Source organism: Galeopterus variegatus, unplaced genomic scaffold, assembly GCF_000696425.1.
Source record: "Galeopterus variegatus unplaced genomic scaffold, G_variegatus-3.0.2 Scaffold1043, whole genome shotgun sequence".
Lineage (NCBI taxonomy): Eukaryota > Metazoa > Chordata > Mammalia > Dermoptera > Cynocephalidae > Galeopterus > Galeopterus variegatus.
The window spans coordinates 60168-74819 of NW_007727154.1; the positions used below are offsets into that span (position 1 = coordinate 60168).

A 14652-nucleotide genomic window follows, 5' to 3' on the forward strand; every position below is an offset into this window, starting at 1 on the left:
AAAAAAAAAAAAAAAAAAAAAAAAAAAAAAAAAAAAAAGAAAGTGTACAAAACAACCTCACTGAAGGGGGTGGGGCAAAGGGTGGTGTCCTAAGCAGCTTTGTAAATTAGTGGAATATATAGGACCAAAGGCTAAAGGAACTGCACATAGGCATTGTGCTGTAGTTGGTAAACATATTTCTCATGGAGGTATGGGCTAACAATTTGAAACACCTCTACAGGTATTTGAACAATGGAATTGAACAATTAAGTAAATGAATGGCAGATGGTGGGAGTTGGATTCCTCATTGTTGGAACAGAGGATTTCAGATAAGCAAAGGGAGAAGGCTAGATCAATCCCTGTAGATTAGAGTTGGAGACATCAGTATGAACTCTTATTTAGCTTAATACAGATAGATAGTTACATATAGGAATATTTATAGATATGCTTTTATACACAGGTTAAAATACAAACATATCTGTTTCTCTGTCATTGCAGAGGGCCTGGAAGCAATGACACCTCAGCAGCAGTGAGCACAGCTACTACTCAGATCTTGGTTTCTAATGCCCATGTTCAGTAAATAAAAGCAGGGCTCCCCAGAGAACCAGCTTATTCTAAAACCAAGTCAGGAAATACACAAAATGAGCCTGGAATATCTTACAGGACCAGAACTTAAGGATGTGCTAAAATACACACATACACACACACACACACACACACACACACACACACACAGAATAAAGGGGGTACACTAAAAGGACACAGGAGCTAACTAAAAAAGCTCCCAATGGCCAAAGCTGGAACAAATTGTGCAACAAAATTAAGTAGTATTGGATTATCATATAAAGTATAAAATAAATATCCATAGGTCAATACTGATATAAATAAATGGTTGCTAATCACTTATCAATCATTTATCATGATTTGTAACTTATGTAGATAGTCCATCCATGATGAGATGGAACTTAATTCCCCACTCCTTAAGTGTGTGAGTGACTTACTTCCAAACAGTACAGTGTAGGCAGCGGGCAAAATAAGGAGAAGCCTGACAAACATCACCTTGGCCAAGTGATAATGATCAATATCAATAGTGATAAGTCATATTGATAGGATGTGATGAGAAAGGCACATACACCTGTTGTCTTCCTCCCTAAAACCCATAACCTAATCATGAAGAAAACATCAAACAAATTGCAAGTGAAGGATAGTCTACAAAATACCTGACCGGTATTCCTCAAAACAGCCAAGGTCATTTAAAACAAAGGAAGTCTGAGAAGCTGTTACAGCAAGAGCCTAAGGAAACATGGCAACTGGAGGATGATGTCCTGGATTGGAGACATAAGTATGGGAACACCTAGAAAGAAAATGACAGATGAGCCCAGAACATCTTGTCCTACAGGACAGCAAGGAAGCCATCAAGCACTGTTGGAATCAGGCTAATAAAAACTCAGAAGCTACATTAAAGAAGCCCTGTCTGAAGACAGAATAATTTGAGCTTCAGTCTGGATGATTGTTAAAACATTCCATCTAAACTCATCAAATCTATTTAACTACATGAGTTCATAATAATATTTTTAAAAGTTATTAATCTTTGGTGGATAATAGGGAACTGGTTGGTTATCCTGGGAACCGGTGATAAAGTGAGAGAAACAAATGTATTTTCTGTGTTTGCTATGTGAACTGTCCTACAAGATCACCAAATAGTAGGTGAGGGAAAATATCATAAAAGTATTCCAGCTAATAATTTTTTTAACAATAAAATTAAAATATCACCATTTTTCAACTCCCAGTGAATTAATGGGTCTAGGACTTGAGCATCAAAGGATGCTATTAGCACAAAAAGAAGAGACAAACTTACTTTCTGATGGAAGAACATGATACCACTTATGGTCTCACCAAAGGGATCAAACCTAAGTCTGATCAGACCTTTGAATCCAGCTTCCAATTTGCAGGAGTTATAGAGGACAAAGGATATTTAATGAGTACACGCCAAATAAAATCCAGATAGTGGGAAATGCTACAGGTCAAAGGCACATGTTCTTTAATAAATAAACTTTAAGAAAAATAAAGTGATAGAGAGAGAACCTATAGATATTTTCTAAAACTTAAAAGACAAATCAAATTTAATAAAATATGGGTGAGACTAAACTATAGTGTCTACAGATGGATGATAAACTATAAAGAAATAGAAAAGGTATAATTGGGTTGGGAGAGAGGATTGTGCTTGAGACAGGCACATGATGGGCTTTTGGTGTGCCCTGCAAAATTCTATTTTAGGAATTGGGTGGTCATTACAAAGGCAGACACTTTATCGTAACTAATTAAGCTCTATTTGTGTATGTTTTTCTTTATTTATGCTTTATTTATAATTTACAAAAAGTTCTTAATGAAAGAAAGAGAGATAGCCCAATGTGGGTTCAGAAGGCCTTCTATCAATACTCACTGAATGCTTACTTTGTCCCAGACCTGTTCTAGGTGCTAAGAATATATCTCTGAACAAAGGCAAAACAAAACAAAAAAAAATCCCTGCTCTTCTGGTCCTTATAATCCAGTGGAATGAGACGAAGAAATCATTAAAATATATGTATCTGTCTAGATATACATGCTGTATGAGTATATGCAGTTACTTATATGCTGTGTATGTAGATACATATATAGATATATATATGCTATGCATGTATATATGCAAATATGTATATGCTATGCAATGAATAAATCAGAAAAGGGTGTCAGGGAGCATCAAGAGAGAATGGGTTTCCTGACTACCCAAGAACCTATGAGAACTAGGGTCTAGGAGAAGGGATCTCAGGGTGGTAAGCTGTAAGTGTTGGTGGCATCTTGCCAGATTGACCCAAACTTCCTGGACTCCCCTATTCACTCCTGTCAATGGGGATGTGAGAGCCAAGAAGGCTGTGGTCACATCTGCTGCTTGGTCCCTCTGGACTCCTGGAGCATAGGGTGTTGGCATTCCCACCAAACATCTTTTAAGCATCTACAATGTTCCTCTCTGTGCTGGACAGTGGAGATATACAGTCAGGGTCCTTGTTGTCATTAAGCTTACAGTCTAGTGGTGGTAAAAAACAATTGGCTGAACAGCTATAACATAGGGTGATGACAAATCGTGATAGGGAACGTATAAGGTGGGATAGGATGTGTAGGAGTAGGTGTGAGGCAAAGGGATCGGGGCAGGCATCCCAGAGGAGGTGACAGTGACAGCTAAGCGGCCTCCTGAAGGAGCTCACCAGGTCATAGAAGAGAACTGAGAGGTATTGGCTGTGGGGGAGTGGAGAAGGGCTGGAAGTTGAGCATTCCAGAGCAGAGGGGTCTGCAAGCCTTGTTAATGAGTTGTGACTTGATTGAAGCATTTTAATCAAAGAAGCAATGTGACCAGATTTGTGCTTAGAAGGATCACACTGGACATGGATAATAGATAGGAGGGAGTGAGGTCTGGGGTTGAGAAGACCAATTAGGTGGCAATTGCAAAAATCCAGGCAAGAAATAATAAGGACAAGAGAGTGGCAGTAGGGTGGACAGAACAGGAATAATTTGCCAGATATTTAGGGCAGAGAGATGATGGTTCCCAGTGACTGGCTGGATGTGGGGGTGAGAGAGAACGAGGAGACCAGGATGACCCTGAGGGTCTGGACTTGGCACTGGACAGAAGTGGCCACTGTCCACCCTAGGAACCCACCCACATCATGGGTTCAGGGGAAAAAGACCTGGAACCTTACCCACCAGCTGGTCAGAGGGAGTCTCCAACCCTAGGGTTCAAGCTGAAGTTCGTAATTGAAACACAGCCAGCACCCCAACCTCACTTGCTTAGTGAAGAGAAAACCCTGACAATGAAGGGAACTTTAAAGCTGAACTCTGACCAGACAACCCACGTGTTATGGGAATTGAGTGGCCCACTCGCCCAGACACAGCGAAAGCTTTCTTTAATATGTGCTGGTTTCCTCTCCAACTCATTTCATTTCTGACGGATGCTTTGTGACTCAACAGATGGTGGATGCCTTTCACGTGCATTTCTTCTGTCATGGATTTTTTTAGCAGATGAGGCAGTCTCCACTCCTATGACCACAGCTAATTCCCAGCTCCTGAAGCAAAAATTAGTGCACCCTGGAAAAGAAAGACAGTGCTTGCCCGACTCTTTTCTTTAATTTCCCGATGCACACAGATGTTCCTTTTCCAGAAGAGTAAACTAAGGAAAGACTGGAAAATATTTTTTGTAATTATACAAAAATGTGTTTAAGTCTGCATGCTTGGTGATGAGAGAAAGAGGGAGAAAGACAGAAAGAGTGCGGCGGAGGGCGGGGAGGGAGGAAAGAAAAGGAGGAAGGAGGGAAGGGGAAAGAGAAAGACAGAGAGGTTGCAAACAAGGGAGGGAGAGTAGGAAGAAAAGAAAGGAAGAGGCACGGGGTCTTATTATTTTCTGAGCATCTTACTAGCTGTATGTATGCATTTAACCTCTCTGAAACCTCAGTTTCCTCATCTATAAAATGGGAATAATAATGCCCACTTTCCAGGATTGCAATAAGAATTCAATTAACCATGCCCCGTTTTGGTAAATTCTGGTTCCCTTCCCCTTTCTTAGCCACAGAATGTCCATCTGTGGAAAGCACTAGGAATATCTATCTCTCAGGGTTGCTACAAGGATCAAGCGCACTATTGCACTCGTAGGCAGATTCTTAATTGTTGTAAAATGTCATCTTTCAGCCTAATCTGAGTTTCTGTTTCCTGTTGCACCACGAGCTGCTATAGACCGGTCACTCATCCCCCCTGATTCCTGCCTTCCCAACAAATGTCAAATCACGATGTCAACCCAAACCCTATTTTAAAGACAGACTGCAGAGAGCAATTAGACCTCAGTGTCTACAAATGATTTGCATAGAGCTGTTTGCAAAGCCCTTGTCATTTTTTATGAGACTTGATTTCAAAAATGAAAGGTTTCCTTAGCTCTTATGTGCATCAAGAATGCAAAAGCAAGTGCAGAACCCCTGGATGCCCTAGTAGCTCTATAATTAGATAACATTTACAATCTGATGGTATAATGTCTACATGTGAAGAAATGAATGAACACTGAGGAGCTGCTGCTGGAGATTTTTAGAGGAATATTATACACAGTGCCAGCACCTTGCTTAGAAAATCTGTCTTGTAATTAAGACTCCTTCTTGATCTTTAAAATACCTTTCATTTCCTGAATTTCAACATAAATAAAGAGAGCTAACATTTCTTTGAGGTCTTATTACACTGCTTTATTACTTTATTTAACCTCAGAGCCTTCTTTAAAAGGTAAGCTTAAAAATCCCAGTTTTACAGATTAACTAAATGGGCAACAAGCATCAGTTTTATAAATTTCCAAACAAATGCCTAATTAGCCTATGCAAAACTATGATAAAAGCTGGAATACAGAATGTGGCTAAAGTCAAGAGACCACCTGGTCTCCATTCTGTATCTCTTGGATCCCTGGACCCCACCTTTAAACTCCAGTGTGAGATCTTACCACCATGATGCTGGGAAAGACCAAACAAGGCACACCCACCAGTGCCAAGGATGGGTGAGGCAGACCTAAGCAGGTGGCCCATCTGTGCCTAGGACCAGGGCTCGGCAAACCTGGGCTTCCTTGCTTAAAAGAAGAGGTGGCCTGGCCAAAGAGAAGAGATGGCCAGGCTTCGTTCTATAGGGCAGATCAAGGCTCTGGCTTCCCTATTATCCTAGTGGATCTAAGAGGAGGAGAAGACAAGGGTCCGAACTGCACATAAACACCGATGTTTAACAGTGACCCTGCTCTCAAACAAAGAGGTTCACTGAACATCCCAGATAGGTTCTGGGTTAGCCCTTCCTGTTTCCTTGGGGAAGACACAATAAGCGTGTAGAGAGAAAGGCTGGATGTGGAGGTGAGAGTCCTCTTCCCTCTGAAGGCTGGTGAGGGAGAAACAGTCTTCTCTCCCCACAAAAAGCAAAAGTCAGTGGATATTTATGGAGCACCTCTGTGTATTCGACCCTATGCCAGATGTCATGGAAGAATCTGAAGGAAAGCCGAGCTTGGCAGGATAAACAGAACGTGCCCCAAATTAAGTGCCCACAGAGGTAGACATAGCATAGCACTGGGGTGAGGCTGCATGTAACTCAGTATTGCCCAGACCGTGGAGCACAGATTGGGGGGGTGGGGAAGGCTGGAGAGAGCCAAGAGCAGCTATTCAGGGCCCTGTATGCCATGCTGAGGCCTGTAGACATGCTCCGGACGGCGGTGTTAGACGGTTAGCGTCTGAGGCTCCTGCTGAGATTTCACAGATACCTTTCCCTGGTTTGCTTCTGCCTCACACTTTGAAATAAGACATTCTCATTCTCCATGGCTGCCTGGCATTACTGAGACACATCAGCCTCTGAATGGGCCCCTTCTCTCGTGAGACTTCCTGACAAAGCGATCCACCTGCTTTCTCCTTCATTTGCCTCCCGGGGGTGCCCAGGAATAATGGTGTGTTGTCGGGGCATGTTTTTCCAGCCTGTGACTTCTCTCGTGAGACTTCCTGACAAAGCGATCCACCTGCTTTCTCCTTCATTTGCCTCCCGGCGGTGCCCAGGAATAATGGTGTGTTGTCGGGGCATGTTTTTCCAGCCTGTGGGTGGGGGGTGAATTTCCATCTGCCTAGAGCCCTCTGGGAACTCACTGCTGCACAAACCTGCTGTTCTTATCTAGAATTCCCACAGAGATTTCCTGTCAAGGTGATCCATAAAATCAAAACTGTGCAAATACAGGGGGAAAAAAACAAAAAACCACAACAACAAAACCCCTCTAGCAGTGATAGCTGGGACTGTGGGAGGAGTGACTTTTTAGTCTTCGTGTTGCTTGCAGAGGGAATCGATGTTCTTGGTTACTCCCTCCTTGTAAATTTCTTATCCTGTGGCTGCCATGATGCCACGCACTCCTGTTCTCCTGCTTATCTGCCCACATTCACTAAATTGCCCGGCCTGCCTTCTCTTCTCCCAGCCCATTAGCTTCATCTTGGGTCCTCCTGCCTCCTGATGTCCACACACTCCTCGGACAAGTTCTTCCATTCCCAGATGTTCAGCCACCACCTATTCACTCCAGTCCCAGAGTTCCACACCTGTTTCTCTAACTGCCTAGACATCTAGATATCTCCAGCTGGACAATCTGCAAACATTCAACCTGCCCAAAATCAAATTCATCAACCTATTCCCTGTACAGTCTAGCTTCTCTTCCTGTGGTTACCCAGTTAAGATGGTAAAAACATTAGTATCACCCTTCATGGCTTCCCTCTCTCTAACGCATACAAAACACTTAGTAAGATCAGCTCCACACCTCTCCCTGCACCTCCCAGTTATCAGCACTGTCGCCCTATGCTCCTTCCTTGTTAACTCATGTCTCAGCTATTTAAACCTTCTAAACACTTTTCCTCTCCATTTCATCTTTCACCTCCTACCACACTTGTCTTTCAAACATAGATCTGGTCACGTCCTTTGCTGATTAAACATCTTAAACCTCTGCACATTGCCTACAGGACCAAGCTCCCCAGCACAGCATTTGATGGGCCCCTTACCCTTCAGTCCTGCCCCACCACCTGGTTTATTAGAAAATTCTAACACCCTCTGTTCACTCTCATTCTTCTGATGCCCACTCTTTCTTACCTAAAAACCTTCTCTTTAACCGCCAAGGCCTAACACAAGTGTCACCTCTTTCCTGAAGCCTTCCTTGATTTCCTTTCTTATTTTCCAAATGTTGGCTATTTATAATCCTTTATAGATCATAGAATATTATATAATAGTTCACTGGTATGTACACACTGAATTATGATCTGCTAGAAGATGGGGAAAATGTGTGTTTGGTTCTTGTATCCCTGATCCCTACCACTGTGCCTGGGCAGAATGTTTGTTGAATGAATGAATATTATGATGAAACCACAGAAGCAAGAAAAGATTACAGCAAACATGGGAAATAATAGTTCTCACCAAAGTGATTAGCATAGCAGAGTGGTTTGACAGTGTGGAATTTAAATCCTAGCTTTAACACTTACCAACTGAGTGATCCCTGGGAAGTTGCCTCTGGGCCTTAAATTTTCACCTGGGAAAAAAAGAGATCAAAAGAACTCTTAGGTTTTGGGGAATGGAAATGATATATATAAAGTACTCAGCATAGAGCCCAGCACGTAGTCAGAGCTTAATACATTATTTATACTAGTGTTACTAACAATAAATAAGAAACTTCAGGCAGGAGCATAGTAAGTGATACTGTAAGGAGAAGGTGGGTTCAACAGCATTCACTAAACACATATTTATTAAATATCAGCCAATGGAAGGTATTAAAGCCAGATGGGTGAAATTCAATTTATAGTGCAAGGAACAGGTATACAATCTCCCACCACTTCCGTCAAGGTACACTTTAACACCTGCTGGCTGGAATAGAAGTGGAAAAATTAGATATGCCAGTGTAGGACACAAATGACTGGACACAGAATAGAAAACAAGGATGGATTCCCAAGGAGAAGCAACGTGTCAGGTGATGAATTGGTTGATATGGAGAGGAAGCAGTCAAAGATTCCTCCAAAGACAGACTTTTAGATCGCTGACTTGCTAGAAACATCCTGTCTCCTAGCAGCGGTGTCCAGTACACACAGGCTACCATGGCATAGAGCTTTGGTGAGAACTTGAAGCCTGAGACGTAAACCTGGGAGTGATGTTGAAGCCTTGAACAAAGATGAGCTCCCCCTACTTGTGCCTCGAATGGCATATCATGCACGCTAATGCAAACCATAGTAATCACTAACCAAACTGAGCCACTTGGAACCAATGCCAAGTCCAGCTCTTGGCATTAGTGTAGATGGAGAGGGAAAGTTTCAGAAAACTCACTTTGAGGAAAAGGAGCATGTGGCTTCCTCCCACAGCCAGAGTACTGAGATAAAACTCCAGTGGTGTGTTGCCTTGGCAGCAGTTACCTAGTGAGGAAAGGGAAGGATGAAGGAAGGAAAAAAATGGACAGGCGCAATGAATCCAGCCAAATATTGGATGTTTGTTCCAAAGTTTCTCAATAGTGACAATATTTTAGGGATGGATATAGTTGTTTAACAAAAATCTCTCCTTTTAATAGAACAGATAGAACTTTAGAATGATTGGGTGTACAGGGTGGGAAAGGGAGACGATGAACATGATGCTGGTGAGTGGGGATCAGTTGATCGATGCCACATGACCCGGCATTCTGTGTTTCCCTGCAGAGTGGTGCCTATGACCATCCAGTTCTCCATTCTGATTATGCTGCATTCAGCTCTGGTCCTCATCACCACAGCAGAGGATTATAAGTGTTTGCCCCTCGTCCTCCGGAAAACTTGCTGTTGGATTAACGAGACCTATTTGGCCCGGAACATCATCATCTTTGCATCCATCCTGATTAATTTCCTGGGTGCCGTCCTAAATATCGTAAGCATCCCAAGCCCACCGACCCTGTGGTGTCTAGTGTGCAGTCAAAAGATAAGTTTATGGAGCCTACAGCTTCTTACATTGCCTTTCCTGGGTACCAGTTACCTTCATGTACCTGGTCCAGTCCCAAGCTTAAGGACAAAGAACAAAGATGTGGCAACTGTCAGAATTGTGTGTTTTACTGTTAGAAAATTGACTTTTTCCCAACGGGGGAGGTTATTTGCTCCACAGGAGCTCCAAAAGCTCTTCAGTTTTTGTATTGTCCGTGGCCCAGTGGTTAAAAAAAAAAAAGTTACCATTTATTTATCAAATACCAGTACCTACCTGCTATGTGCCAAGCACTGAAGGAGGAGCTTGACGTGTTTTTTGTATTTCATCCTCACATAAACCCCGTGAGGTAAGTCTCATTATCCCCACTTTATGGCTGAGGAAACTGAGGCTCAGAGACATGAAATAACTTGCTAATAAGGTCTGTCTGACTCCATGACCCATGTTCACTCTAATATGCTAAATTTTATCTCTGGGAATGGGAATGGGGTGGGGGAAATGGAAATAAAATAGCTGCCATTTATTGAGCATGTACTGCGTGGTACAGGTAGGTATTATTGTCCCTATTTAATGGATGAGGAAACTGCATTTCAGGAAGGTTGAGCATCTTGCCTATGACTTTCTAATAGCTTATATTTGATGTGATACATAGAACTCAGAGGAATTTCCAACTGTCATACTATTTATCAGTGTTTGAATTTGGTGATCTACATTTTAATTTCATTTTCTTACTGGAATGGTACCATGGTAGCTATAAGTCTTTTCTGTGTATAAACAAATAGTCTGTGTTGTTCATGACTGAGTCAGCTAGATTTTAGAGGTGATTTATCTGATCCCAGGTCTTAAACTTGGCACATTGACAAAGGCTAGTTGAGGCAACATCTTGTGGCTGAAACCATGACTGTGCTCTTTGTTCATGACTGAGTCAGCTAGATTTTAGAGGTGATTTATCTGATCCCAGGTCTTAAACTTGGGCACATTGACAAAGGCTAGTTGAGGCAACATCTTGTGGCTGAAACCATGACTGTGCTCTTTGGGCATGAGGGAGAATCCCCAAGAATTCAGGGATGTGAACTGTAGACCCCCACAGTTATTGGCTGTGAGTTAGAGGTTTAGACTACCTAAAATTCACTGTCCAAATTGTCCCAGTAATTACCTCGATCAAGCTCTGAGGTTGTCCTTGTAGTGAGGGACTCTGTGGGATAAAGAAAAAGTAAAATCATCATTTAATGAAGTTCATCATCTAATGAATATTTTATAGATTATGGCAATTGAAATGGAAGTGCATAGGTCATTGATCATGGGCTGTGCAGTGGTATCCAGGATCTCAAGTCTTGATGAGGAATCAGATATTTCTGGGGTGCAGGATTTGGAAATAAGCCCTATGACTGTAGGTCAGGATTACTTCTGGGGCCCACCATTCCACAGTGGTGTGGTAGGAAGATCAGAGGCTTTGGAGTCAGATAAACCTGCATTCAAATCTCAGCTCCACCAGTCACCTGCTCGGTGACCCTGGCCAAGTTACTTTACTTCTCAGAGTTTCATATATTTTAGTTGTAAAATGGGGATAAAAAAAATAGTTGCTACATCACAAGGTGGTTGTGAGGCTTTTTTGCACAAAGTGTCTGGCACAGAGGAGGCATTCGACCAATGGTAGCTATTCTTTTCTGAGTGCCACAAAATCTCCAGCAGCAACTTCTGTCCTAGGAAATGCCCTTTACCCCTTCAGATGCCTTGAATCCTCCCAGCTACTGATCTGGAGAAGGCTGCGAGCTTACCCCAGACCTCTTCTCCTGCCATCAGGCTCTCTCTCCTGAGCCCCACAAACACACCCTAGTGACCCAAAGTGATGAGCCAACAGAGCAGTCTTAACCTGGTTTTGTGACTGGCTTGCAAAAAAGCTCTTTCTAAGACAATACTTATTTTTTAAATAAAAGAGGAGATCAAAGCTGGCACTTCCATTCTGGAATCAAGCCCCCCGCCAAGGCCCGGTCTACCCCAGGCTTCTGCTGACACCAGCAGCTGATAGCACATGGCCCTATTTCCAGCTCTCACACTGACTCTGTTGTTCCTGTGTTTTTTTGTTTTTGTTTTTGTTTTGTTTTTTTTTTTTTAATCCGCAGCTGTGGTGTGATTTTGACAAGTCGATACCCTTGAAGAACCTGACTTTCAATTCCTCAGCTGTGTTTACAGATATCTGCTCCTACCCAGAGGTATTTATTTATGAGCTCCCCTTGGTGAGAGTTGGACATAGAAATCTCCACCAGCTCCAAATAAACAGGACTGAACAAAGGGCCTTAGAACATGCTCGAGAGACCCATTTTTCTTCTTCTGCCTCTTCCGCCTGCCTTTCCTCTTCTTCGCTGTCTGCCTTTCCCTCTCCCCTCTCCTCTCCTGCTTCCCATCACCTTTTCTGCTCCCTTCTCTGCCACTTTTCCATCTCCATATTTTCCCCATTTCTCTCTCCCTTAGTCTTCCTCCTCCTTTTCTTCCTCTATTCATTTTTCTCTTCCTTCATTTCTACCTCCTCTAGTCATTTCGCCTAACTCATCTGCAAAATCCTGTTGCAGAATGTGCTGTAGTCTCCATTATCAGGCAGAGTTATTGCTCAAACAGTGTTTGCTGCACTAAATAAGGAGGAGAAAGGAAGAAAGGGAAGGAGGGAGGGAAGGAAGGAAGTTAGCTAGTGAATCACAAAGGCAGAAAATGACAACTAAACTTAAATCAAAGTGGTACAGAGAGTGCCCAGAGAAACTTTAAGGTCAGGAGTCCCAGCAGGACACTCACTGTCACAATGTATATCTGACCCTGTCTTGGTCACAGAGCCACTGGTCTGTCCCTGGGCCTGGAAGTCAGCCTAAGGGGCCTGTTTGCCATGGCCCAGATATTCACATATTGAAGTAGAAGTTTGGGGTCAGGAGTGAGAACAGCAGGGCCAACCCAGCAGACGTCGGCCAACCCCATACCCTAAGGACGCTGGGTAGATTTTTGTTCTCTAAGAGGCTGCCACACTCAGAGACCCTCTCCGACGTGTGGGTGGAGAACAGGCTTCCTGTAGTCTCTCCCAGGCCTGAGAACTGGTCTGAGAAACATTCTGAAAAGTGGAGCAAGCGTCACCTCCCTCCACCTAACTGATGGGCATAATAGCATTAAACCCTCCAGAGGTATGGAGTAGGGGCTGCTGTGATCTCCCTGTTTTAGATCATGAAACTAGGGCTCAGCAAGTAACATGCTCAGTGCCCCTCAAAACCGCTCCTGCCTGAGTTCCTCTCTTTCCCTCTTTTTTCCATCCTTCCTTCTTTCTGTCCTTCCTTTCTCCTCTTTTTCATTCAGCTGTCAAGACTGAACCACATCTGCTTTATTCTTGACTCCTCACTTCTGAGTCCAGGCCCAGCCCCTAGAGGAGGAACTAGACTCTTCTCAAGGGCATGCAGGGTAGGATGGGACTAGGTCCTGTTTAGGGGCTGTGTGGAGCAGACCATGTGCCTTGGGACTTCTTCCCACCAAGGAACCAGTGAAGCCCCAATTTAGCATACTCTGGGGGATATCAGTTCCCTGAGAACTTCTTGGTTTGGAGAGAGTGGCAAGTGTCCCAACTTTGGGGGACAGTAAGTAGGCCAAGAAGTGTCCCAACTTTGGTGTCCCAACTTTGGGGGACAGTATGTAGGCCAAGAAATGTTTCATTGCAGAGCTCAGCAAAAGCTAGATTTCACTTCCAACCAAGCCCCTCACCTGCTAGTAGTGAAATCTTGTATCAGTTTGTACTCTCTTTGAACCTCAGTTTCCTCATCTGTAAAATGGGAAAAATAATACCTTCTTCACATGGCTATTGTGGAGTTAATTATATATTGTGGAGTTAACTATACTCTAACACTGCCTGCCTAGATGAGTTAGAAAATGTTTAGTTCCTAACATGGTGTCTGACATGAAGCAGATGTTCACAAACTATTAATCTGGGTGCCTATATCACTCTAAATCAAAACTGTATTCCCTTGACCCCACACCTGAACTTCCTAACTCAGGACCACAGCACTCACAGATTTGCCAGTCTTATTAAAGTGGTGGGTAAACTTTTTGGTCACATAGCCTCATTTCTGTGCCTCAGTTTTTTTACCTTTAAAATGAGAATAAAAATAGTGTCTTCCTCATTGGGATGTTATGAGGATTAAGAGAATTAATCCATGTAAAGTATTTAGAGTCACACCTCGCACAAAGTACCTGCTCATTAAAGTCAGCCAAGATTTATTTATTATTTCCAGTAGAAAGGTTTTGAGCATGCACTGCCAATGTATATTTATAGATAAACAAATACTTGTACATACCTGTACCACTGTGCTAACATACAGATACATTATGAAACATACTCCAAAAACAGAAACCTTAAAAAATGAGGTAAAATGAATATGAATTGCAGTTTTACTATAAGCCTCCACAACCAAAGGGTCATGTTGTTCAGGGGCCAGCAAACTATGGCCGTGGGCCAAATTCACCAGCCACTAGGACCACCGGGTATGACCCATCATTTGCTACCTATATACGGCTGTGCTTCTCTATCTAGGCATTTGTCTGCAAAACTAGAAAGAACTAAACATTCAGACCTTCTGAAAGGCTTAATCCAGCCCCACAGCACTCACAAGTGTGTATCCCCAACCAAATCACGTCACTTTTCTGAGCCTCGGCTTTCTCATCTGTATGCCTGACGTTTTTACCTCATCTCAGAGAAACAATACTTAGTCCAAAAACATGTTATCAGAATGGATGATGTGATATAAACATGAAGCTGTTATAATGCATGGTGCAAAGTATAATTTAGGTCTAACTAGAAAATTTGTCAGTGAAAAAGAAGGAAGATGCAGAAAACGGGAGGGAAGAAAGCCTTATTCCGTCTGTGTGAGAAGTTGTCTAAGGGAGGGAAAAGACAAGGATTTGTAAAAGGACTGCAAATCCTGTGCACAAACCTGAGTGTTATCATCTCATACACTGAGTGTGGTTCTCAGGAGGCTCCATGGGAAGACCTTCATTTTCAAATCAAGCCATTTTATTACACACTCTGGTACATTTGAACAGTTAACTGTATTCATAAGAGCAGCCAGAGCTTGCTATGTTTTAAAGAGGTCCCTGAGAGCCAGTTTTTCCAGAGATGTCATTATCTGTGTCTTGGCATCCTGCGTCCTGGCACTTTCTCCTGTTTCTTTC

At 42.9% G+C, this 14652-nt stretch overlaps 1 protein-coding gene across 1 annotated transcript in view; it reads left to right on the forward strand.

Annotated features, from left to right (window-relative positions):
* ADCY8 (adenylate cyclase 8 (brain)) overlaps positions 1-14652 on the forward strand; it is a gene marked incomplete at its 5' end in the record, with an annotated part of 128380 nt that overhangs the window by 57391 nt on the left and 56337 nt on the right. The window contains 2 exons of the mRNA XM_008574415.1: positions 9207-9408; positions 11580-11669. Coding sequence (XP_008572637.1) covers positions 9207-9408; positions 11580-11669 — 292 coding nt within the window. The remainder of the gene's footprint in view (positions 1-9206; positions 9409-11579; positions 11670-14652) is intronic.